The sequence below is a fragment of the Coenobita brevimanus genome, chromosome 97 (assembly GCF_032717465.1).
Source record: "Coenobita brevimanus isolate Jiangsu-jjx chromosome 97, ASM3271746v2, whole genome shotgun sequence".
Taxonomy (NCBI): Eukaryota; Metazoa; Arthropoda; class Malacostraca; order Decapoda; family Coenobitidae; genus Coenobita; species Coenobita brevimanus.
This window is the reverse complement of record NC_137050.1, coordinates 1,491,575-1,517,448: the sequence shown is the minus strand read 5'-3', so window position 1 is coordinate 1,517,448 and position 25,874 is coordinate 1,491,575. Positions and strand designations below refer to the sequence as shown.

At 42.7% G+C, this 25,874-nt stretch overlaps 2 protein-coding genes across 2 annotated transcripts in view; both read right to left on the bottom strand.

The window, feature by feature from the left end:
* Positions 1–583: 583 nt before the first annotated feature.
* LOC145413768 (uncharacterized) lies at positions 584–6,751 on the bottom strand. The gene is made up of 5 exons (XM_080283424.1): positions 6,658–6,751; positions 6,120–6,290; positions 5,295–5,421; positions 4,634–4,741; positions 584–770 (listed from the first exon to the last, which is right to left on the bottom strand). Exons 1-5 carry the CDS (start codon positions 6,749–6,751, stop codon positions 584–586), a joined length of 687 nt encoding a protein of 228 aa, XP_080139550.1.
* Positions 6,752–10,781: 4,030 nt separating this feature from the next.
* LOC145413767 (uncharacterized) overlaps positions 10,782–25,874 on the bottom strand; it is a 103,335-nt gene continuing 88,242 nt past the window's right edge. Inside the window, exons 6-11 of the mRNA XM_080283423.1 lie at positions 18,509–18,597; positions 13,455–13,625; positions 13,074–13,179; positions 12,038–12,218; positions 11,470–11,577; positions 10,782–10,968 (exon numbers count right to left, since the gene is read on the bottom strand). Of these exons, the coding sequence (XP_080139549.1) occupies positions 10,782–10,968; positions 11,470–11,577; positions 12,038–12,218; positions 13,074–13,179; positions 13,455–13,625; positions 18,509–18,597 (842 nt within the window). The remainder of the gene's footprint in view (positions 10,969–11,469; positions 11,578–12,037; positions 12,219–13,073; positions 13,180–13,454; positions 13,626–18,508; positions 18,598–25,874) is intronic.

The window sequence follows — 25,874 nt, the reverse complement described above, 5'->3', positions numbered from 1 at the left end:
CGGTCATTTTTCCACCTCATAAAAACGTTACCAAGGTCTTTTGATGATTCTTTCTTTCACTCAGCATATTGGACTCTTATTCAGTTTCTTTGTACTGCGTTATATACCCTCTCTTATGAGTTAAATAAAAATTACGTACGCCTTAGATCCTCTGCGCCAGAGTCCAAGAGCAGAAAGAGGATGGCAGAAACTTGATCAGGCAGATGGAGCAGGCCAGAGACAGACAGACAAGTAACTTCATCCTACTCTCCCTTGTAAGGCTTGGAATCCTGTAACACAGCCCTAGAGTAGAGGGAGAGTGGCAGAGACTAAAATAGGTAGGTGGAGTAGGACAGACAGATAGACAGACAGACAGACGGACAGACATGCAGCTATCATCCACCTCATCCTCTAAGGATGGGAATCCTGCGACAGAGCCCTGGAGCAGAGAGAGCCCGGCGGAGAGCAGTCGAGGAGGTGGAAACGAGTAGACCCAGAGAGACAAACAGACAGACAGAAGTAAACACAGACAGGCAGCTGTATCCCGACCTTCTTCTATAGGCCAGTGAGACACGCAGACAAACAGCATCATCCCCTACTCCCTTTATAAAGCTGGGTATCCTGCCACAGAGCCCTGGAGTAGAGAGAGTCCGGCGGAGAGCAGATCGGGGAGGTGGAAGGGGCAGGTGGAGTAAGCCAGACCACAGTTGCCCACACTCCTGCCGTAGCTTTCAGCCGCCTGGTACTCCTTCAGCAGTTCCCGATCAGCCGGACCTGCACCGTGGTTGGGTCTGAGGGGGGAGGGGAGCGGGGTGGTTGGGTGTGGTCGTAATAGTCGTGATAGGAGGTTCTTGGTGGATGGGTCTTGGTGGTGGTGGTGGTGGTGGTGGCAGTAGTAGTAGTAGCAGTCGGAATTGTGGTGGTGGTAGTCGTGACACAAAGCAAACTCTGTGTGTGTATGAGCGACCAAATGTGCATAAATGAGTGTATATGTGTGCATAACTGTATGAATGAGTGTAAATGAATGTGTACATGAAAAAGTAAATCATTGTAAGTGAGTGTGAGGCAATGTTTAAATGAGTATGTGTAAGTGGATGTGTAAACATGTGTCTGTTTGTTACTATATGGTCACGATATGGAAATGATGGAAGCTAAGATTAGTGATTACTCCACTGACTTTATGAAATGTATACGTGAAGTGCATCTACAAAGAACACTGGGAAAAAAAAAATGCAGACGTTTAGGCCTGTGAGATGAAGTTGGGATTCCGGAGGCTTGACTTATGTGTTAATGACTATGTGACCCACTTCACGAGGCATGCTGTAGATAGCTTCCCCATTTTCACACTTCCCCTTCCAAATTTCTGGAACCTACATCACCCCATTTTGAGGTGGGAAAGAGGGTCAGGATAATGATGATGGACGGAGATTAACTAGGGAAGGTGGCAACAAGATGACATAAAAATAAAACGCAAAATATCAGATAGTATAAGAAAAGGAAAAGTACATTAAATTTCTCACAACGATGACGCATTATATTAGTTCAGTCTTGCACGCATCGGTTCTACTTCACGATTAGTAATTTTAAAAATTTTTTTCTGCCTCCTTAGTAAATTAAAATTGTAAATGATTTGTAGCATCACAAAAGTTGATAAAGACTCTTCTAACTCTCGGTTTCAAAAGGTCATACCAACCTGAGCAATAATCATGGGATGGTAGCAAGAATATAATCGTCAGATGGGAGCACAAGCAAAAAATAAATAATCGGATTAAAGGGGTTAAAATTAAAGCCAGGCTTGCTGGGGCTTCACCATGACTCACCACAAGCATTTCCTACACAGCCTCAGGATTGTGGTCCGGCCGGATTCCTTTATGTAATATCGAGCAGTAGGGGTTGTGGTTAGGTGGAAGGGTGTTGGGGGTGTTTGGAGGTTATGTGTGTGTGTGTGTGTGTGAAGGGGATGTGAGAGCTCACAAATTAAATATATGCATGCTTTGTAAGGGCAGACATACGAGTACATGATGAAGAGTATGAAACTGTGTGTGTGTGTGTGTGTGTGTGTGTGTGTGTGTGTGTGTGTGTGTGTGTGCGCGTGTGTTTATGAAGGAAGGAGCTTAAAGTATACAGTATACTGCATATATTAGTTACATGTGTACTTACCTCCGTATATGAGAACGTAATTTGTGCCTATATATAGTTATGACCACACATGTATGAGCACAGATATGTTTATGTATATCATTCATGTATGCATATAACTGCATAAGCTAGCACATGTGCATATACATGTATGATTGCACATCTGCATTTTATATTAAGGAATGGAAACAAATACCGAAAACATGAAGTTTTTACCTTGCAAAGAAATTCAAACAAAAGATGGCCAAGTTTATCTATCTATGTATCTACCAATAGTCAGATTCTTTGATCCCAGGTAGGGGGTGGCCACAAATGGATCACTTCCATTTCCGGGCACCTATTCTTGCGAAACTAATTTCTGCATATGACACGGTACTGTACCCTTACAAGTAACTTACGCAACCTGTCAGTAATACCAAGATATTGAAAGCAAAGAAGATAATATTATGATGTAGTAAGCAAAATAAGTAGCATAGGACGAGGAACTAGAAATCCTCTTGACCTTGGATACAATGCGTTTGACAGCACTGAGGTCGTAGGCAGAGGACAAGACAGTGAGGAAGATTGTTGTGGAGCTGACCAGTTATGTTAGTGAAGAGCTTGTGGCAGTATTGTAGATGACTTTTGACGTTCCGTAACACCACTCCGTTAGCGATTTATTCGGTACGTTCCACCACAATACCGTCATATATGTTACTGATGAAAACGAAATCAATACTAACAATATAAAGATGACATAGAGGGGATTCTCAAGGTGTAATACGAATAGTAACTCGCTAAGAAAAAGCAAAATGAAACGCACAACGCCACTCGAATACAAGTTCCATAGTATTAGTTATTTAAGACAATAATTTAACATCTCAAGTTCGAAAAATTCTTCATCTGAGTAAAATAGTGTTAAGAGAGAAAGAATAAATAGAAAGTCCTCGAAATGAGGGGTTTAATAATGAGGAAGAATGTAGAATGTGTGAGGAATTGTGAGACGGCCTTAGAATGAGGGAGGGACGGAGAGGGGAGGGGGGATGGGAGGGTGAGGGGTGAGATGCGTTGAAGCAGGAGAGAATGGGACCCTTGCGTAACAGGACTGTGTGTGTGTGTGTGTGTGTGTGTGTGTGTGTGTGTGTGTGTGTGTGTGTGTGTGTGTGTGTGTGTGTGTGTGTGTGTGTGTGTGTGTGATGGGGGAGGAAGAATGGGAGTGTATATTTCGGTACGTGTGTACTAATAATGTGTGTGTGTGTGTGTGTGTGTGTGTGTGTGTGTGTGTGTGTGTGTGTGTGTGTGTGTGTGTGTGTGTGTGTGTGTGTGGCACCACGGGTGGCACCACCACATTTATGAGAGATCTTAACCAATTTACAGAATAAACATGCCTCCACAGCAGTTTGCTGTATCAGAAACAATATATTTTTTCTATTTTTTTTCGTTTAATATTCATTGTGGTTTATTTGTGAAGTGCGTGGAAGGTGTATGGGTAAAGGCGAAAGTGCATACATGAAAAAAGTCATTATTTCACAGCGCAGTAAACTGTTGAAAGGGAAGAACTTCTATTCCCACATAGGAAATAATTTATTTTCAGAAGAGGCAAGTCTGCATTGTTCCTCTTCAGGCATGGTTGGCCTTCTATGGGATTAATTCACACGAAAAAGTTGCTTATTTAGGGGATGTAGCCGTTTCCGACCGACTTGGACCCTCATTGGGTACGACTATTCACATGTAGCAAGAACTGTTCCATGTAAATTGACATTCATACGAACAACTTAAGCTAAAGGAAAGTGTGTAAAATATTGAAACTGGGCACTACCACAAAAGAAAATTTGTAAATGTGAAGCCTGGGTAGTACCACAGAAGAAAGCTTGTAAATAGGCATGGGCAGTACCAAGGAAGAAAGTCTGAAAATATGTCTGGGCACTACCACAGAAGAAAACCTGTAAATGTGAAGGCTGGACAGTACCTAAGAAGAAAGTTTGTAAATCTAAGGGCTGGGCAGTACCCTTCTTGCCACACATGTGCCTCCCCCACCACATTCCTCTCGCCAAACACTGTGCCACTCACTCATTGCTACACTATTTCGGGGAAGAGGAGGGGAGGGCGAGTGTGCGTATGAGCGAGAGAAGGGAGAAGAGAAAAGAAGGGAAGAGAAGAGAAAAGTTATGAGGGAGAAAAAGTGGAGGAAGAGAACAGAGAAAATAGAAGGGAGAGAGATGAGAAAAGTAGAAGGAGAGAGGACAAAAAAGAGGAGGGAGAGAAGAACGAAGAGAAGGGAAGAGAAGAAAGACGAGAAAAGGAGAGAAGGGTAGGGAAGAGAAGAGGAAAAAATACAAAGTTGAAATATGTGTGTGTGTGTGTGTGTGTGTGTGTGTGTGTGTGTGTGTGTGTGTGTGTGTGTGTGTGTGTGTGTGCGCACGCTTAAGCATTTGTCAAATAAGCATGTGTGTGAGCCTAAAGGTGCGTTCATATCTGAGCGCCTGGGAGTTATTCAGTGTGTGCATGTCAGAGAAGAAAGAAAGATGGTACTCACGATAGGACAAGGTCGACCAGCTGTCCTAGGAGCCCGTAGTCTGATGTGGGTTCCTCCGCGGTCTCACAGATGGCCTTCAGCAGACACTGGCGCCCGTCCACCCCCATACTGACCACGAAAACCATCAGAATATCAGCAATAGGTACAACTATGAATGTCAATTAATTCCTAATAACACATGGTAGTCCACTAGAAACGGCTCAGTCTGCTGGCGTGGGCATGGGTGTGACAGTGGGATTAGGAAATGAATAAATGATGCAGGAGAGACACTGATAACGCTGACGGAGCCGTTTCTGCGGCAAAGATAAATAGCTTGGTGCAGTGGAAGAGGAGCATTATATATGAATCTGCTTGTATCTGTAGTTTTCATGCAATGACTGTGGCCGCCAGAGATTTCATGAATTCCGCAAAATATGTAGAGAATTTCATGTAGTCACTGATTTCCACGTACTGGTGTGTGTGTGTGTGTGTGTGTGTGTGTGTGTGCGTGTGTGTGTGTGTGTGTGTGTGTGTGTGTGTGTGTGTGTGTGTGTGTGTGTGTGTGTGTGTGTAGAATCTTCTTATTCATTCCTAGATAAAAGACCTCAGCTGCTAAGAGGGAAATTATTGCATGTTTGCTCGTTAATACAGGCACTACAGTACATTCTCCACCAGGACTTACTTGGAGAAGACCGACTCTAGTGAGGTGTAGGTGTGGGCGCGGTCAAGGCCAATGCCGCTCCTGCCGACGGTGACCGTATCGGAGGGCAGCGTGTAGGCCACCCGGATGAACCCCTTAAACACACCCGCTGCAAACAACATAACATTTTTAGTCACATCCTACCAGAGTCGGTGTTATCCTCTTCACTACAGTATTTATCTCTATTGACAGACACCTTAATCCCGTGAGGAGTGGCCTTCGTTTGGTGTAAGGCCCTGGCTTTGACTTCTTTCACGCGGGACGAGAGACAAAAGATGTGAAGAGACAAGTGATCACGAGTATACAGTCGGATGACTTGTTTTACTCTGTTCACTCTCACTGGGAGTAAAATTACAGTCAATACTGAATGCTAAGCTGTAAAAGAGATTAGCCCTGGAATATGGTTTAAGTCACGAGGAAGTGCTGAGGAAAGAATGTAAGGTTGTAGTATTGTTTTCCCACTAAGCTACAAGAAATAAGTTGCTAAAGAACGAAAATTTTTCGTCAAGTTAAAGTGAACGAACTTTGGTTACAGGTAAACATGAACCCTGATTGATCTATGTACTGTATGTGCGCTGAGTTGTTCACTAGGTTTGGGAAAATATATACCGAGTAGTAAAATAATAGCATAAAATAAATGTACATTGAAAAAACATAAGAAAACACTATATAATAAAGCACAATGTATGTGCATTAAATGCATGTGAACACACACACACACACACACACACACACACACACACACACACACACACACACACATACAAACACAAACACACACAAACACCCCACTCCCCACACACTTACTGATATTCGCGTCGAACTTGCTGAAGAGTGGGATCTTGATTTTATTGTTGAAGGTGAGGGTGGAGGAGGGCGGGAAGCTGAGGTAGTAGCGCTTGGCCCGAGACTTGGCTTGGTTCGAAGCTTCATACTGGGATAAGTCGAACCCCGTGTCTCCCAGCTCACCAGGGTCACCTTTCATGGGAGTACAAAACTTAGAAGTAATACCTATCTAGTGCACGTGGATTACTAAAGCAGATGATAATTACCAAGCGAGAATATTGCTTTAGAATTTTCGAAGAAGGTGTAAGATTAATGACAGTCGAGGTCTCAGGGGATGATTAAGGCAGAAAGTGTTATTAACAGCCATAATCTTCCCCGAGAATACAAGATGCAGTAAGTGAATTTACATCCATACCCCCTCACTAACCCCATCACATGTAAATATAGTCCACTCCAGATTATATTTATTGTTATAGGTGGCGGAGGTAAGAGTGAATGAGTGAAGACAGGTGTGGAAAGATGTTTTTCTTGTCTGGAACGGAGTAAGACTTTAAGTCACCTTTCAGTGTCTGGCGGGCGTGGGTGGGAGGGATCAAGGTCAGGACGGTCACTAGCACCAATATCCCCGCCGACACACCTTTGGTAATGGTCATAATTCAGGACCCACTGATCACCCTCGCCTTTAATGTCTTGGCAGTGTAGCCTAGCTCCGGGCCCCTGCGCTAAAAGGGATAATAAAGGCTTGGATGGTGGATGGATGGATGAACTTGGGCTGAAAAGGCTCACACTGGTCCTGGTTCGAGCAATACCTGGTGGGGGGGGGGGGAATTGAAGTTAGTGACACAACCCAGCATACAAAAATACGAGATGGGGCCCCGGGGTTGCCGTCTATATTTCGGAACGAAATAGTTTTCACATCTTCGTAGTAGGAAGATGCAGTGTTAATATCTCTGCAGTGAGGTGGGAAGACACCCCTAAGCCAGTCACTGCATCACTCCGGCTCTGACCACTGATCGGAGTCTAGAAGGTCGGGGTGGTGGTACTGGTTTGGCTGAAGGAGGAAGACGAGTGAAAACCTATACACCCACCTACCTCGGGAGCCATTCCTCCCACCTACCCCCTCCATCCCTACCGACCCCCACCAATCTCCTCTCCGAGCTCTCTCACACACTATAATTATCTACGCTTCCTGTAACTATAGCAAGACCGATAATGAGGCTTCATAGCACCTGTGCTCTACTTTCGCGTCCCAGATTAATCATTGCTTTCTCATGCTGACTAATATTATTACAGTGGCATTGGGCAGATATCATATAAGATCTACTGAAGGAGATCCTAGACGGTATGGTTAATGAGGTAAACTTGGAGCGTAAAATACTGAAAAAGAAACAAAGATACTAACTGTTTTTTTTTTTTTTTTTTATGCAGACTATTTCACGTGTAAAGTTTGACGTTAGCATAATCTAAATATGAGCTATTAACTCCTTTAGTCCCTGGACGTCTTACTTAAGCTGAATTAAATCGTCTGGGGCTAGCCAGAAAGAATATAAATGACGTGGTCGGACTGAGAGGTTTAACTGTGGGACGTAACATAATTATGAAGTACGTGTCCTCATTTCTCACCTTGGGACCTTTTTAGTTGCAGGTAGTATTCGAATCAACAAGCAACGTAAGATCAATGTATTGGCTTACTTATTTGAATAGCATTGAATGTATTACGGTATGGGAACAAGAAAAAGTGGCATGATCTTAATTAAGCATGTTTATGAAAGCGATAGACTGTAAACATACTCTTCTAGGGCAGCTATGAAGTACCGCTCATCAGGAAGTTTCTCATGCACTCCAGTTCCATGTGTCCCACGCTTCTTCCCAGGCGACCCCCATGCGCACCCATACGCACCTCCAACGCATGACTGGGCGAGTTCCAGATCCAGATGTTCACTGTGGGTCACCCTGGTCATGCATGGTTAGATATACAGCAGCTGCAGGCACAAAACTAACGTAAAGACATATAACTTAAACACTGGTGATGAAGAGGGATGCCTTCACGTGATGGCACTGTCACGATCGGGCGGTGGAGCTGCCTGGTTATACAAACGCCCCTCAGTCCTCTCTCTCTCTCTCTCTCTCTCTCCCACGAAAGGAGAGATGGCAGGCTGCAGTCCATTGAGTTCACATCCAAATGAGCCTGGGGTTACAACAACACAACTATTACCACTGCTTCTACTACTACTACTACTACTGCTGCTGCTGCTGATGATGCTACAATTGTTACAAGAATTAGCCATTAAGCGACGATGAGGCGTTTCGTATTTCAGTCCTCCCATACTCAGACAATTTTCTTCAGCTTAGGAGAGCATCCTGCTGGTATATGAAATCTTCAACTGACGCCTTCAGTACTCTGAATGAAGTGGTCAATGATTCACCAACAGTAGAGGGTCTGGCTGGAAATGTGGGACAGCTTGGCGGTAGAGTGGCCATCGAAGTCAGACCCGCCACATCCCGCCACGCCAGGGCAGGCAGCCAGCGTGGCGGCGTGGGGGAATGGGGGCTGCTGCATGCTCTCACGCCGGGAAGCAGAGCGGCAACGACACACACACACACACACACACACACACACACACACACACACACACCTATTCAGAAACAAAGAAACCGGGCATATAATAACATCTTACTGGTATTTCACATGCTAAGTTGCGTCTACAGTATTTACTGAAGTTGTCTACCCTAAGGGAACGGTTGTCTTCGTTCTCGGGACATTGTATTTCTTTCATTCTTTCTTTCATCCCTTTTTTTTTCTTTTCCTTTTCTTTTTGTTACTGATCTTATTTCACCAGCATTCTAGGCGTTGGGTCACAAGTTCACAGGCATCTTCACGAATTCATGCAGTCATGAACACAGCAACTTTGTTTTTTCTCAGAATTACAGAGCGATGGATAATAATAATAATGTTAGAGTAGACAGTGTAGTGTGACGGTGATCATGGTAGGCCAATGTCGACGGTACGGGTCTTGTGTGTCTGGCTTCCTGGTAACATCACACTAACAAGCTGATCGGACAGGATGATAACAAGTGCCAGTGTCCTGCCACTTGACGCTCAATGGGGATTACGGTCACAGACAGAAGTTCTGATATTTCACTGGGTCTACATGAGATATATATGTATATATATATATATATATATATATATATATATATATATATATATATATATATATATATATATATATATATATATATATATATATATATATTGTTCAACCTTGATCATATTTAGCGCTGATTTCCTCATTTTGATTCTCCTTCTGTCTATAAACTCTAGTTTTTAACACTCTGAATTTCTACTAATGACATATTTAGCTTTCTCTGGTTAACGGAGGACAATTATACTTGTCACTGGGAAACGTCCTGAGGTCTCAGGGTTATCTAAGCATCTCGGAATGAATGAATCTTCATTTGGGGGTTTCTTATTTTTAACTCTCTATGAAATGGACAATTGGTGTAGACTGCCCCTAAACATTTGTACACGTAGGAATGGGTGTTAAGTTTGCTAAAATGAAAACTTCTATAATTTTTTTTTAGATGCTGTTATGGAAGACTTAATTGGGATTTTTTATATATATATATATCTATGATTCTGGATGTAGTCTAGGAACCCTGTTCTTGAGGTCGTGTAGCTCACCTTGTACATGCTATAAGAAAGAGCTGATCCCAGCCTTCTCAGACCTCACCAGTTGAACTCAAATCCTCTTCTTCATTTTTATTTTTGTCTGAATAGCACAATCAGAGGTGGTGTGATGATAGTTGCTGAGGTGTTTTTATGGCGTGTTAGTGGGGCTCACAGAAGAGCAGTGAACTCTGTGTTAATGACGTTCAAATCCTCAGACTGTTACCTGCAACATCCGAGATTGTACCTGTAACCCAACAGTTTCAGGTCCATTGCTAAATTCCCTCTATGATTTTATTTTTACGTTTGTCGTGTCATTTCCGTGGTAAAGCCATAAAAAAATGTGATGGTTAGTATATATCAACTCTAACCTGCACCGTTTTTCACGAACTGCGTTTAACTAAAAAAGATACAATATGGCCTCAGAACAAGGAACACATATATCGAATCATGGAACTGTATGGATGCTTTATTTTAAGATAACGATATTCAACAGTACAGTGCCCAGGGACATTATTCTGGGCAATAAATATTTATGGTTTCTGATTGTCTGATTGCATATTTTTTCTGCATGCACGGTCTGAGTCAAATTAAAATAACAATTATCCGCACAACTATAACAATACACATGGCCAAACCATACAGATAATTAAAGTAGTACATGATTATTTTTGCAGCATCCACAAACAACATATCGTAATGGAATCTCCCATAAAAGAGATGGGCAAAAAGTAAAAATTATAACTGTTACAGTGAATGCTACACTCAAATTTATTTCTGTTTCTCAAAGACCTTGAAGAATATCCACAACTATTCTGCAACATTCGCTTTTTCACTGGTATGAGAATTCTGCACGCGCTTACCATCGGGTATCAAATACATATTCTCCTGTCTGTCTGTTGATCACCCTGAGCCAGTGTGTCCTCCCCTTCCCTTTCTTTTCACACACACACACACACACACACACACACACACAAGTAGCTACTATACCTAAATAAATTACAGAACCATGGCTATGTAAGTGCAGGAGGGTTGACTGTAGCGAGGCCAGTGTGTAGGTAGGACAGTGCAGCCTCCATCATGCCAGCCAGGGAGTATGGACACTCGGGATGCCTCGCCTCACACTCACCCTCACGCCGACCTGCAACCTCCGCCGCCACGTAATCCCCAACCTCCTCTGAACCTCCGCCATACCCAGCGCTGGTCAGGAGAAAATACTGATGAATTATTAAGTAGATATTTACGTTGACAGGGAGAAACGACAGATAATAATAAATATGCACATTTTCGGCAGCAAACTCCTTTGCACTTGAACCTCACTTTTCCTCCCTCATGCCACATACTCCTCCACCTCCTATAACTCTCCACAATACTCAGCCCTGGCATGAAGAAAAGAGGGAACATAGAAATACGTAAATATACGATATTAATGTTTAAATCTCGGCCATTATTTATGTTTCACTCGGCCTTCAGCTACACGAGTTTATTTCCCACTTCGAAATCTCCGGTGTGAGAGTTAAGAAACTGTCTCGATTTAACTCTTAAGTCTGTTGAGATGACTTATCTAAGAGAATTTTACTGTGGTTATGGTGTGAGGATTTACTGGATTAAAATTTGCGTTCTAACCCACTAAATCATGACCTCTAAACAAATGGGTACACATTTCAGCAGTGGGGCTCTAGACATACAAAATTAAGGTACCTGAAGAAGAGATTGATGATTTCTCCGGTGACGCCGAGGTGGTCAACGGGTCGCTCTGCCACTTCACACACGGCACGCAGCACACACTCCCTCCCCGCCAGACCCACCCTGCACACACACATACAGTATTAACACCGCTATAGCACTGGCGTCGACATAACACCAACACCACAACACCAGCTCTGAACTTGTCTACTCTCGTGCCACTGCATCTCTTCCTGCTCCTCTCCTGATTGTCTCTGCTTTATTTCGTTCACCATATCTTTCTCCTCTCTGTATCGTTTATGACTGTCTGCCTATCTCCTTTCACCATTTATATCTTGCTTGCCTTTTAATTATTTTTGTCCCCCTCCCCCCACTTCTCCCTCTCGTTTATTTCTGCTCATTCCATGCTTACACTGCCTGTAACTCTCCCTGTTCCTGTTCATGCATCTGTCCCTCATGCTGTTCGTTTCTATGTCTCTGTCTGTGTCCCTGTACCTATGCTTGTCTGCGTCTGTTTATCCCTGTGTCTGTCTTCTCTGTCCCTGTCCCCGTCCCCGTCCCCGTCTCCGTCACCAGTACTAACATCTCCATAAGCTTCTGTAGGAGGTTGAAGCCAGCGATCCTTTGACTATCAAGGGAGCGACCCAGACGGCTGCTGTAGCTGGTGTAGGTCATGGGGTCGTCCTCCTCTTCTCTTGTCCTAAGCCGAAGTGTGGCGTTGGGAAGGTTCAGATCGAAGGGGAAGGCGTACAGCTGGGCTCCGGCTGGGTAACGTACAAGACGATCAACAAATGTGTGAGTGCAATGAACAGATTAGTAAAGTTAAGATGCAAAAGATCGCGGGGGAAGGCATACAGACAGAGAATATGGAGGTGCAGGGCGGTTAACATACGTAATACTGTAGCAAACAGATACGTGAGGTTTGGTTCCTGCAGATCAAAGGGGAAGACAAAGAACAGAGCTCCATCAGAGAAGGCGCACGGAGGCCAACTAAAGCAAGAGTGCAACAGATTTAGTACTCGTAGCTTTGTAAAATCTGGCTACTACAGATCGAAGGGGAGGCGTGCAGCTGGGCTACGAACGGGGGAGGGGGTGGGGGGGAGGTGCAAGACAGGCAACAAACGCAGGAAAAAATGCAATAAGTGAATATGTAAAGCTTTGTTGCTACAGTCTGGGAAGAAAATTAATGTCCGACTATACTAATTCACAGTGGCTAACACTAACAATACTATATACTGAATATGTGAAAATATCAGTTGCTGTAATCAGTTCAGCATGAATGATAATTATTAAAACTTAGCGGTATATAACGCTGATTTTATGCTAAAAGATAGAACCCAAGACTGAGATACTCCAAAGCTTGTTCTTCAAAGACTATGATGATAACTGACAATAACAATGTGAGTGCCAGTTGCAGTAATGTACGGTACTGTGGATGCGACGTGACCCTATACTCTGTTCACTTTAACAAGGCGTAGGAAGCGATTAACACTAGGATATGGTGCTAATCACAAAGAAGTGTTATGAAAAGTATATAAAACCATAACGCTGAAGTACGTGAAACAGGCTGGAAAAAAACTAAAATCTCCCCCAGGTGAAAGTGAATGAACTATACTCACTAACGTAACCGTCCAGCTCGTCATAGAAGGGGATGGTGAGCTTGGGGGTGACGGTGAGCACTGAGCCTGTGGGGAAGCTCAGGAAGCGGCGAACCCGGTGCTTCAGCTGCGAAGATTTAAGGCGTGTAACTACGAACATCCTAGCAGACTATATGTAGTATTCAGGTAAGTTCCGAGTACAGTACTCCTTAGAATCTCGTCCTTGAGAGTTTCTTTGCTTCTATTCGCGGCATTTAAGGAGTGGATGCAAAAATCATATAAACAATACACATGAGACTATTAAGGTGTAAAATGCAAAATAAGTCGCTAAGGGATTGGTGCTAAGAAGCCTCCTATGCCACTTGGAACGCGGGACTATATGGACCGTCATATGGACCTTACCTGGAGCCTGTCCCTCACTCGGCCCCCAGGGAACACCTCCAGGTCCCCCACATCACCCTTCCACCCTCTGTCCGTCCGTCTGTCCCGCCTGTCGCAAATGTCACCCCGCACCGCAGCCCACACGCACACCCACGCCCACACCATGCCCACACACCGCATCGTTGTTGAGGCCTGGAAGAGGAAGAGAAAATAGCCAATAGTAACAAGGAAGCAACATAGCATCACCCCTCCCCCCCCACACACACACCCTATCACTTGCTAAGGACTTGAAGAGGGAAAGAGCTGGATGAAGAAAAGTCTGTCACCTAAGTATCAAGGTAAATCTGAAAGGAAATGATGAGTATAAATAATTTTTTCGGCCGAATTCTCGTGTGCGTTGGAGACTCTTTAACACCTTTTCCTTATCAATAAATTTTCTCCTGAGTGTTATTGATCCAATCTCTGTCGACGTTAAAAAGGTAAAAGTAACACAGAAGGGATAATCAAGGGATAATAAGCAAAATATACGAGAATTACGACTCCAGACTATGCTTTACTGTTCTTGAGTACTAAGCAGACGTTACTGTTGAAAAAAAAAAAAAGTATTACAACTATACGCCTTTTACTCTAATTTGGCCTAAAATTGTCAAATCTCCTTGAATTTGAGCTGCGACAGTATCTTAACACTGGAATATGAAACTAATCCTAAAGAAGTGCCAATGAAAGGTTGTGGAGCCGTTGCAGTGTCTTATTCTGCCACTTAGTTATGTACAATGAGCTACAAATGAAAGTGAAAAAATATATATATACATAGTCCATGTGTATCTTAAAGGATTTTTCAACGAGATCAGACACGGCAATATGTTTTTCTGGCTTAATATAATGGTCGGTAGAAAATATGATAAAACAGCTGTAAATAGTCACACAGCCGTTCTAATCAACAAAAGGCTCAGTGGACAAAGACGGAAAGCTAAAGAATATAAACCTCTCTCCTCTCCTTGGAAGTTACAGGAAGTGAATCGACAGGATGGCGCTGCAGGCAAGGAGGGAGGGTGGGAGACTGGAACTATCTTCGCGGGGCGCTGGAGTGTACTGACAGTCTCACCTTTACTCCAGTCTCATTCACGTAACCACACCCCCACCATCTCTCTCTCTCTCTCTTTCTCTCTCTCTCTCTCTCACACACACACACACACACACACACACACACACCTCAGATCTGGAGACGTACTGTACATTCTTACACCTCTCTTGCTACCTCCCGACGATTTTTTTTTTTTTTTTTCAGCTTAGGAAAAGTAACTCGTATTTTAGGGTTTTTGAAGGCTGGATCTACCCCATAAGCCCAAGAGCCCTATGATGAGGTGAACAAAATTGTCAGAAGATAGCATGAAAAAAGTAGTGAAGATGAGAAAAAATCTTGATGTTGTTGTGTCATTCAATAAGTAGTGTATTTCTGCACTGTTACTATCTTCAGTGAATTGACGATTTTATCAGTCTTTGACGAGATTTTGTGGAGCTGGAGGAGTTAGATATACATGTAGCTTTCAATATACATGTAGCTTTCAATAACCCCTAACTACGAAATTATCTTCCTAAACTGAGTATAATATTGTGAAATTACACGTAGCTGGGAGAGAGTAAAAATTAAAGATTTCCTAGTTTTTTTTTTTTTTTTTTTTTTTTATTTACTATAGGTATTTGTGAAGTTACAGAACGGTGAATTCTTTTTGGCCTATCTGATGGAGCCAGGAGTTCGAAGGCTTGAATGATGAGTGAATGGAAGCTTGGGCTTGGGCTGTCTGGACGTTGCTACTCTCACCCTGCCCTAGGGAAAGGCGCTCCGGATGATGATGATGATGATGATGATGATGACCATTTACTCATCTGTTTACCTTGCATTTACTATAAGCCTCAGAACTTTGGGAACGTTTGCCGTTGATGGTCAAGCAAGAAGGGGACATGACAGCAAAGGGATACACCAACCCAAAAACAGGGAAAAAAATAAAAAAGGATCATATTGAGTACAGATACAAACACAGGAAGGGAAGTACAATTACAAGCACAGTCAGGTGAGTACAGTTGCAAACACAGGAAGAAGAAGTCTGTAAGAGTGCTGTTAACTTTAGTCGGCCTTACACAGGGAACAGTCTTCTTACAACGGATCAACAGAAAACGCCGTGGTAAGTAACAGGATCTCTGCTAGGGTTGGACTCGACGATCAGGTCTTCGGCAACAGTAATGGAACAGTAATTCTATTCCCTTCACAACGATGGTGACTTCTTAATGTTTTCTTTATCAACATCAAAAACTTATATATATATATCTCAGAGGAAGATCTTATGGTGAAAGGGTTACTGAAGGCTCTGTTTAATCCCTCCATTTCGATACATTTTACTTAAGCTGAGTAATATTGACTGGGGATAGTAGGAGTTATGCGAAAAGAGTGTCCTCGGGCTGAAAGAGTTCATGACTGTTCTGTGCTGTCATCATCATTATCATCAATACAGCCCCATTTCCCTCTAATCAATGCGATGGGAGGGATCCAGAAACATGAATGGGAAAGAAGAAAATTAAGAGACCTACCATCAGAGTCCCTTGTTTCATGACCTACACAGCTATACACTCATATTCAAGACACACACACACACACACACACACACACACACACACACACACACACACACACGCCAACACCCTCCCCTCCCACAAACACCCCATCACCTTCCCCCACTACACACAAAACCTGGGGGATCTATGCACAATCGAAAAAAAGAGGGAAGTGAAAAAGAATTTTTTTTTTTTTTCCGTGCCTGGGTTACCACACTGCCAGATATTCCCTGGCCGTGTCCTTTATGTCTCTCCTCTAATCAGCGACGAGGAGGACTCTCAAAACTGACAATGTCCAGAATTTTAGGCAGCACGTATGAGAGAGAGAGAGAGAGACAGAGAGAGAGAGAGAGAGAGACAGAGAGAGAGAGGAAAATATGGGGAGAGGTCTGTTTTCCACTGACCTGGAGTCACTATCGGTATATGATGAGCGTAGTAATATACGCCAAATATCAGTTAAAATTTTAGTCTCTCTCTCTCTCTTTCTCGCTCTCAGGTTATCGAAAAGAAGACTTTCTCAGTTTATGCTATGCAATTAACAATAAAACAACACAGGAAGTGAAAAGAAAAGAAGAGAAGAGAGGTAGGTGGGAAGATGAGAGGAATGCTTGCTGATAAGGATGAGAGACGAGGGAGTAGGGAAGATGAACAAAGAGATGAAAGGAGAGAAGAGGAAAGATGAGTAAAAAGGAAAGAAAAAGAGAGGAGAGGAGAGGAGAAGAGAGAAGAGGAGAGGAGAGGAAAAAAGAAGAGAGGAAAAGGAGAGGGAAGACTGATGAGAAAGGCCGCAGAAAACAAAGAGTGGAGATGAGAGTGAGAGGCTAGGGAACAGTGGACTGTGTGTGTGTGTGTGTGTGTGTGTGTGTGTGTGTGTGTGTGATGAGTACAAAGGAAAGCAAACACCAACAGACCAACTGGTCCTTTTGAGGATGGTACTGACTAGGTTATAACAAACACAACTCCTTTAAGAGTCAGTGACATGGATACGCAAGCGGGAAGATGCAGAAACAGATGATATCGTCTAAGTTTTGAATTTGCTGTGAAAGATGGGGAGGGGATTCATTTGATAAAAGAGTGGAGCAGTGGGTGGAAGAAGCAAAAAAAAAAAATAAATAAATAAAAAAGGAAATTACTTTCCAGAGTTTTCAGAACACTGTGAAAAACAAGTAATCGATGCCTGGGGTAACGGGGGAGGAGAGAGGTAGTCGACATGACGAGGAGAGTTGGGTAGAGTACTGGAGAATAAAAAAGATACATATTGTCCAGCAATTTCAGTGTACTGTCATCCATTTTGTTTTTCCCCGTTTGTTTTTTCCGTTTGTTTTTCCCTGTCCTTCCTGGTTTTGATGTATTTCCATGCATCATGCACCTTGTCTTGGCAAGGGCCCTGTTCAGTGGCGTCACCAAGGGGGGGGCTAGGGGGGCTTAGCCCCCCCAAATCAAGGACTCAGCCCCCCAAAAAATTGCAGCCCCCCAAAATAATAATAATAAAAAATCACCAGCTTACATAGTATGCTTGCAGCTCGGCATTGACCCTCCTAGCTTTCCCCCAACCCCCTACCGCCAATCCACTTTTATTCGTGCATCCATATTACTTTAATACAATATTATTTATAGCTATATAATGTGATTAGTTATTCACAATTTACGTAAACCTATGACTCAAATCATAATAGTTAGTTTCCCATATACTTTTTCCAAGCTTGGTTTTCTTTGAAATATATTTATTGCACAAAGAATGCAAGATTGTATTACATTTATCAGACTTATTATATATTTACAATATATAATATGGTATATATTAATCACGGATCTTTAAAATTGGATTATGCAGTCTAAAATATCAGTGCCCGTATTAATAAAAACTCCTAGGAGTAAAAGTTCCTCTCAAAGTGAAATTTGGCTCCTAACTTCTAGAAGTACTCCTAAAAGTTACTTTCAACTCCTAAGCTTAATCGTAAAATCGCTAAAAAATAAAAGTCCTCCACAAGGACTTTTAAGGAGTTAGGAGGGTTTTTAGTGACAGTAATCACAGTAGCTGCGTCCCTCAAACACCAAGAGACAAGACTACATAGACCATGGCTGACCGACACCATCCACCACGCAGAAATTTTCGAGCTCGGAAGGATGCATTCATGGAATATGATGATCAAGAACTTGTAAGAATGTACCGTTTCGATCGTGAGGGCATTCTGCTTATTATTGATTTAGTAAGAGATGTACTGGAAAGACCCACACATTGAAACCATCCTCTCACACCCGAGATGAAAGTGTTGATACTATTTAGGTACCTTGCAACTGGAAAAATGCAGCCGTGTACTTGTGATGACTTTGGACCATCGCAGCCATCAGTGAGCAATGTGATAACGGAACACCCTATGCTCTAACTGCTCCACACATTGTTAAGAGGTTTGCGAAGGTCCCTCGTACACTCCCTCCATCCAGTTTCTTTCTCCTGAACTTACCTGCAGCCGTGGAATCTTGAAATTGTGCCATTGTTGACGGTCACTGTACCATGTACACACGATGCCCCGTTGGTAGCAGGCACGATCAGCTGACCACACGATGTGTTTACATTTTATCCATTTCATCGACATTCGTAAAGAATCATAATATAAGGTCAAATAGATGTTGTTTCTGTATATAAAAACTAGTTTTTCATTTTTAAACTACATACTGATACTCTAAGTCTTTGTAATGGTAATTTTTTAAATATATTAAGCAGAGATTCTTTGTGCTGGTAACACTTCATGGTAGGAGCGAAATTACTACTACAAGTCCTCCTAGGAGGAACTTTTAGAACCAACTCTCAGCTACAACCACTTTTAGTAGTAATTGTAGGAGTACTTCTAGAAGTTTTTATTAATACAGGCATGATCTATGCAATTTTTCACAAATTCGAATGTTCAGAGTATCGGAACTCGGAATGTTTGTTTACCCTGAGAAGTGTCTGTGAACTGTGGCTAAATCCTGTGTTGTTTTCGGTTTTATTTGAATGTATTGGTTTCAGTGGCTGTTTAGACGTTACTACGTTCCGGTATATTGCTAGCCACCTCACTTTACCTGTTCATTTTTGTTTTTACAGATATGAGATCTAGCCTATACTCTATACAAAGAGTCAGCAGTACTTGGTTCAGTCGACACTCGACTGTCAGAACTGAATGTCATTTCCCTTTTATAGGCTATTCTACAATAATACATTTGCGGATATCAGCCAGCAGCCACTCAAGTGATGAAAAGGTCATCTAAAAATCCTCAGGGACAGTGTGACATAAGGAAATTCTTTCTCACCCGCACCTCCAAAGATGACTCAGATGAATGCCAAGAAAAAGTGGCTGTTATTGGGAATGAGGTGCAAGAAGCAACCCCAGATAACCCCAAAGCTGAACCCATTCAGACATGTGTAAGTAGCCCTATATCAAACTATTTCAGTAGTCATTTTATGAAGCTTAGGCCAGTTTTTTTTTTTTATTGATTTATTTTTAAATTGACTAGGCCTAGGTTATTTCTCATTGTTGCAACTATATTGTCCTAAATGTACAGAGTGGGAAAGTAGGCTAAAACTCTCTCTCTCTCTCTCTCTCTCTCTAATATATATATTATATTTTCTCATTATTTTTTTAGCCACCGCCCAGCACAAGTGATAACCTTGATATACCTGCTGAAGAACCGGGACGAGATCTGTTTTATAATTTTTGTTTTTTTGTGAATGGCTTTGTTTTCCTATCACAGTACCGGTAATGGAAGATAAATCTTGGCAATTATATCTATATACATTGAATAAAGAGCTTCGTTGAATTTCAAATTTGATATGGTAAGACTAAGAAACCGTTATGATACCACATAATACTAGCAACTGAAGAAAAACTATTATCTGCAAAAAAGCTTTATACAGTTACCTTGTACACATTATATCATAAGGCTTAGTGATACCTGGTATTAGGCCCATCAATATTCATGTGTCCTTTAAGTTTCTTATTAATAGCCTGAGACCTTATTTTACTTTTTCTTCATCTATAGGCCTCAAAAATGCCCCTAGAACTGCTCAATTTCCGAAAAATTTTCCGGGGAAGCTTACAGCGCCCCCTTGTACCCCCCAGCTGCATAGGCTCGCTTCGCTCGCACCCCCCCCCCCTTTCTACCTACACCAGAACTACAGCCCCCCCAAAATCTGACCCCTGGTGACGCCACTGGCCCTGGTCCAACCCTGGTGAGGAGTTATCTACCACAAGGGAGCGAGGATCATTTCATGGTGTATGCACTTCACTGTGCCTGCACGACAAGCCTACAGAAACAATAATTTACCCGTGGCCGACGAATCTGCTTGTCAAGACAGACCCAGGTTAAGCAACAACAAAACTTTTTTTTTTTTTTTTGTGCAGAAAGAAGCCAAAGGTACAATGATTGCAACATTAATATTTTCCCCGCCCTAAAAAAAAAAAAAAATACGGACAATTCCACGCCATTAAATATCCACCAGAACCGGATTACTGGACTTTAGGTGTCCAGAATAACCTCCAGCCAGAACAAGGAGGACACGAGAAAGGCAGGGCGATCAGAGAACCAAGCAAGTTTGGATGAAGGCTAAAAAGCGATAGAGAGACAAGCAGGATACGACAGTGAGATAAATGGCGCGCTCTTGCTTGTCACCCTCTTGCACCTGCTGCCGGCTTCACCCCTCCTCCCCCTTTTCTCTTTCTCGTGTCACATGCTGGCACACACACAAGGAGGACGCTCGGACGTACACACACACACACACACACACACACACACACACACACACACACACACACACACACACACACACATATACACACACACACACACACACACCACCACTACCACCACCGCCACCACCACCACCACCACCACCACCACCATGCGCTGTATCTGACTTAAGCAATTTGGCTGAGTTATCGCTATTAATTTTCTGTGCTCGACCATCATATAGAAAACGGGGAGCGCAATTTTCTCCCGATATTAGGCCAGAGCTGATGGAGAGTGTACCGGTATAGATTTAATAAATCTACAAGGGTTTTTAACTAAGAAGAAAGTTAACCTCCACTCTGATAAACATTTTTGATGGAAATTTTTGATCTCTGGCAGTTTTAATCAGCTTTGGTATGCTTTTCGAGGTGCCTCCACGTGGTGACACCGATATAACAAAGTGGTTTAGGTCCCTGGCTATACAAACGACCCTCAGCTCCCTCCCTATCCCTCGATAGGAGGAGGATGGATTGCTGTGAAAGAGCAACTGATAAAATTGTCCTGCAGTCCACGGAGTTCATGTTCAAATAAGCTTGGAGGCACAACGACAAGACTTCGAACTTAAGAGGTTAGATACACCTGTCATTAACTCCTTCATTACGAGGAACGAGGGGCTGATGAGCTGAGTGAGTCTGTCGTTGAATACAGTAGACCTACATGGAAAAAAAAAAAAGTTGTCGGGCTGAAAAGGTTAAGATTCCAGAAAGTAAACGGAGGGTCCGTTTGAATGGAAAAGTAAAAGGTTTGTAAAAAGAAAGAAGGAAAGAAAGAAAGAAGATATAAATCATGGGGTGGGCTTCCTAGTACAAGATCTCCTAATTTCCCGGGAGATTTAAACAAAGAGGAGTAAGGAAACCCAGTCTTAAGAATGTTTCCTTACTCGCTATTCTTTGCTTTAATCATTTCACTCTTCCTTGGCCCAAAGTCGCCATCTCTCCACATGCAGTGCTGAGTTGTAACAATAGATTAGCACTAGAATACGGAGCTAGTCACGAAGAAGTGCGATGGAAAGGATGTGAAGCCATCGAATTGTCTTTTCCCGACATTAACATACGTGAAATACTGTGTAAAAGGAAAAAATCCGGGCGAAGTTAAGATAACAGGAGCATAACATTGGAAGCCAGCGACGTGTTTTATTCACTTTAAGAGTCATTTAAAACTGGAGGGGTTACCTGTAGCCTTCATCATCTTTTGGGGAATGGGTGATGGGCGACGCCTTCACGCGGCAGCACAAATATGATCAGGCGTTGGAGCTACTTGGTTATACAACCTCCCTCAATCCCCTCCCTCTCAAAGATGATGAGGGTGGCAGAAGAAGGACATTTTCATTCTGTAGTCCACTTATTCACGTTTTAGATGAATCTGGGGCTGCAACAACAACAAGAACAACAGCAGCAGCTACTATACTACTACTACTACAACTACTACTACTACTACTACCACTACTGCTGCTGCTGCTACTACTACTGCTTCTATTACTATTACTAGGGGGCCCGTCTAACCTGAGGAAAACTATCTGGTAGCATCAAGAAAAAATGAAATAGGACGTAACTGGACTGGATGAGTTAAAATGCAAACCAACAAAACTTTTTCACTTACCGTACCACTTCCATACGAAACTTTTCAATTCTCAGTTTCCTCTTCCACATTCACTTTTGGCGATGATGTTGGTAGAGTGAACGAACCATTAACGTGTGCTTTATTAAAGTGGAAACCATGGAACCCTCAGTGAGCTTTATACATTTTCACCGAACCTTACTATGTTTGGGATACTTTTCGTTGATATGCAGGCACATCAACTACATTATCTATCAGTACCCTCTTCCTTTACTGGAAACTCCCTCCCTTCTCCATCAGCCTTAATGTTCCTCTCAGTGCTATTTGCCTACTCTTCTTCCTTCTCGCCACCCCTTCCTCCGGTATTCTCACCGTACCTTAATTAAAACACATTTTCTAATTTCCTCCCTGTCCTCCCCTTTTCCTCATAAACTTCCCGCACATTCCATCACCCCCGTTTAACTTTATAAATTCCGATTTCGTATTTTTCTATTTAATTTTTGCGATCTGAAGATTTTACTCTGCTTAGGAGGTAGTTTTCACAGGAGAGCTTAATATAGCTTTCATGAACCCTGAAGGACAATAAAGGCGTCTGAGAGTATCCAGAATGAACCAAAAATACGGCATTAGATTGAAAGGGCCTTAATTGCGAGCTTCGTCCAACGTAGTGTCTGTGATTATACTTCTCTGTAAGTGCATTTTGTACGTGTTGCCCCTGACAATAGCGATCTTCACAAATAAAGTTGGTGTATTAGCACTGCAAGGGAAGAGATGGAGGAGAGTGTGTAAGAGATGGAGGTGTGTGTGTGTGTGTGTGTGTGTGTGTGTGTGTGTGTGTGTGTGTGTGTGTGTGTGTGTGTGTGTGTGCTGGAGCAGGTGGGATGTGTATGGGTGCTTTTGTGAAGACAGTGGGGTGTCTGGGGGGGGGGGAGTAAAGGGGTGCTTGTGGATAACAGGAAAGTGGGTGTGGGGGTAGAGATGTGTGTGTAGGGGGGTTAGAGGAGTGTACACGTGGGGTGACAGTAGATGCTTTTGGGATGGTTAAAGGGGTGTTTGTAAATCGCAGTGGTTAACAATGGGGTGCGTGTGGGGAGTAAGTGTTCCTTGTGGAGATCAGTGGGGTGAAAGTGGGGTGCATGTGGGGTAAGAGTGAGAATGGCGCGCTTGTGGATGGGCAGTGGAGGAAGACCGGGGGAGACGGGTGATCTCTTGACAGGGGGACGTGGGAATGTGATTAGCCAGTGCAGCGTTATCCCGCCTGGCATCACTTAGCCGAGTTAACCCTGCCAGACTAACTAACCTCAGTAATGTAATTTTTTTTTCCGTTTTCTATAGACTAATTTACATCTCCTCACAAGGCTCTCCAACACTTCTTCCATTATACTCGTACAGTGAACGTTGTTGTTTTGTATGTTACTTTATTTCTGTCTCTTTCTTTTCGAAGTAAATAGAACAAAGAATGTATAAAAGAATAAAAACGTGTCATATGCAAAAATATCCCGGTAAAAAGGCAGAGAGAAATTAGGGAGTTTCCTAAACCAAACATAGAACATTAACTTTTGTAGGTCAGTACAGCTATGTTTATCTATCTATCTGTCTATCTTTCTACCTGTCTGTCTGTCTGTCTGTCATTCTACCTATCTATCCAATCAATAGGACGATGCTATTGTCTCACAGCTCCTGTTTTTGTTGTTTTTTCATTTATTCGTTTGTTGTCTTTAGGAATACTGGAATTATGTCGGCGGCTCAGCATTGTACCTACTCCCTCTCTCTCCTCTCCATCCAATTTGGGAACCTTTGTGTTGGGATTTTTGAAGTGAAGATATTTTTATTCGCATCCCGGCGGCTGTTTCTCTTTAATGTCTCTATGAACAATGCTTCATGCGGTCGGGTTTTTCGCCATTTGAAGTCTCTTTGTTTTTCTGATATTGAGGTTTATGCAAAAAAGACATAAAAACAAGGAACTCCTGTTACCTCCTCCTCCCCCCTTCTCCCTGCCAGTCTGTCTGTCTGTCTGTCTGTCTCTCTCTCTCTCTGATCATAGTGGTATCAGCCCCAGATAATGAGGTGCTGACTCGAGGACAGTGATGAGAGCAGATACAGCACATCTCTCATAAATAATATCATACGTTATGGCCTGACGTTAACTCTTTCACGGTCGGGACAATTTTAATTTTTCATTCCAGTTAAGATCATATGACTTTATTCAATTTAGAATTAGTCACAGAAGTCATAGAGAGGCTCAAGACACTGTTTTGTTACCAGCTATCTGTGGTTTATATAAATTTGCATTATTTTTAAAAAGAAAGGGATTGCTGAGGATCAAAAGGAGTAAACTATTTCGCTGAACACCCTCTTCACCTCTCCCTCAGCGTCTCTACTCTCGTCCCTTCTAAAATGCAGAGTTCTGTCTAAAAAGTTACCGGTACCGACTTTTACTCATATAGATTAGGAGAAAAGAAGGTATTAAAATCTATACCATAAACTTACACAAATGATATGCATTAACCAACCCTACACGAGCCTACTGAGATACCTCGCCCCTTTAATTTGTTCGTTGTTAGAGGCTGGGAATAGGGTAATATTATTGCAGGACTACGTTGCACTTTAACACGTCTTCCTTATGAGCTTATTTCTGCATATGAGAAGCCGATGTTCACTTCTTTGTTACTTATGCAATGGATATCGAGATGAAAATGCTACAAACAACACTTGAATGAATATGGAGGTCTGAGAGGCGCTAGTAGTAGTAGTAGTAGTAGCAGTATCCCAAGGTTCATCTGAAATGTGAACCCACTAGACTACAGACTTAAACTGTCCTTCCTAAATCCACCAGCCTCCTTTGTGGGGATATGGAAGTAGTTTAGGGACGTTTGTATAACTAGGCAGTTGATCCGCCCGGTCATATCGGTGCCATCACATGAAGGAGTCCCTATCCAGCACCTAGAAAAGCCTCCTGGAAGCCTCCTAACCCCATGAGAATAGAGCCCCTAGCCTAAACATTCATACAATTGTGATTTTTGTGTATATGCTAAATCTTAATTTATAAAGCTTCTCTCCTACAACCAGGTCTCAAGTCTCGGGCAGGAACCTACACTGACATCATGTGGGGACGGAATTCAAGAGTCTAGAAGAGGGGGCATCGAGTGGGTGTTCAACAAATCCGTGAAACAATGTAGACGATGTTGAGTCGCACACTGAGGTTCTTATGGTGGAGGGAGAGGCTCTGATAGGCACGTATTCCACTCTCACCTCTGCAGGAAGGGAAGAAAGAGGAGACGAAAAAGAGGGGGAAAACAGACGAAAAAATAGCAGAGAGCTGGCTACAGGGGACGAGGGAAGAGGAGAAAATGGATTAATGGAAAAGTAGGGAGACAGACGCCAAGGATTGGGCGATTAGTTATAATGTATCCAACTCAGGACGCGGATTATTATTTTTTTATCTGACACGTGACTTTGACCTTTGATCGAACTGCACCGAACTTGCAGCAGAGTTTCATAACATTC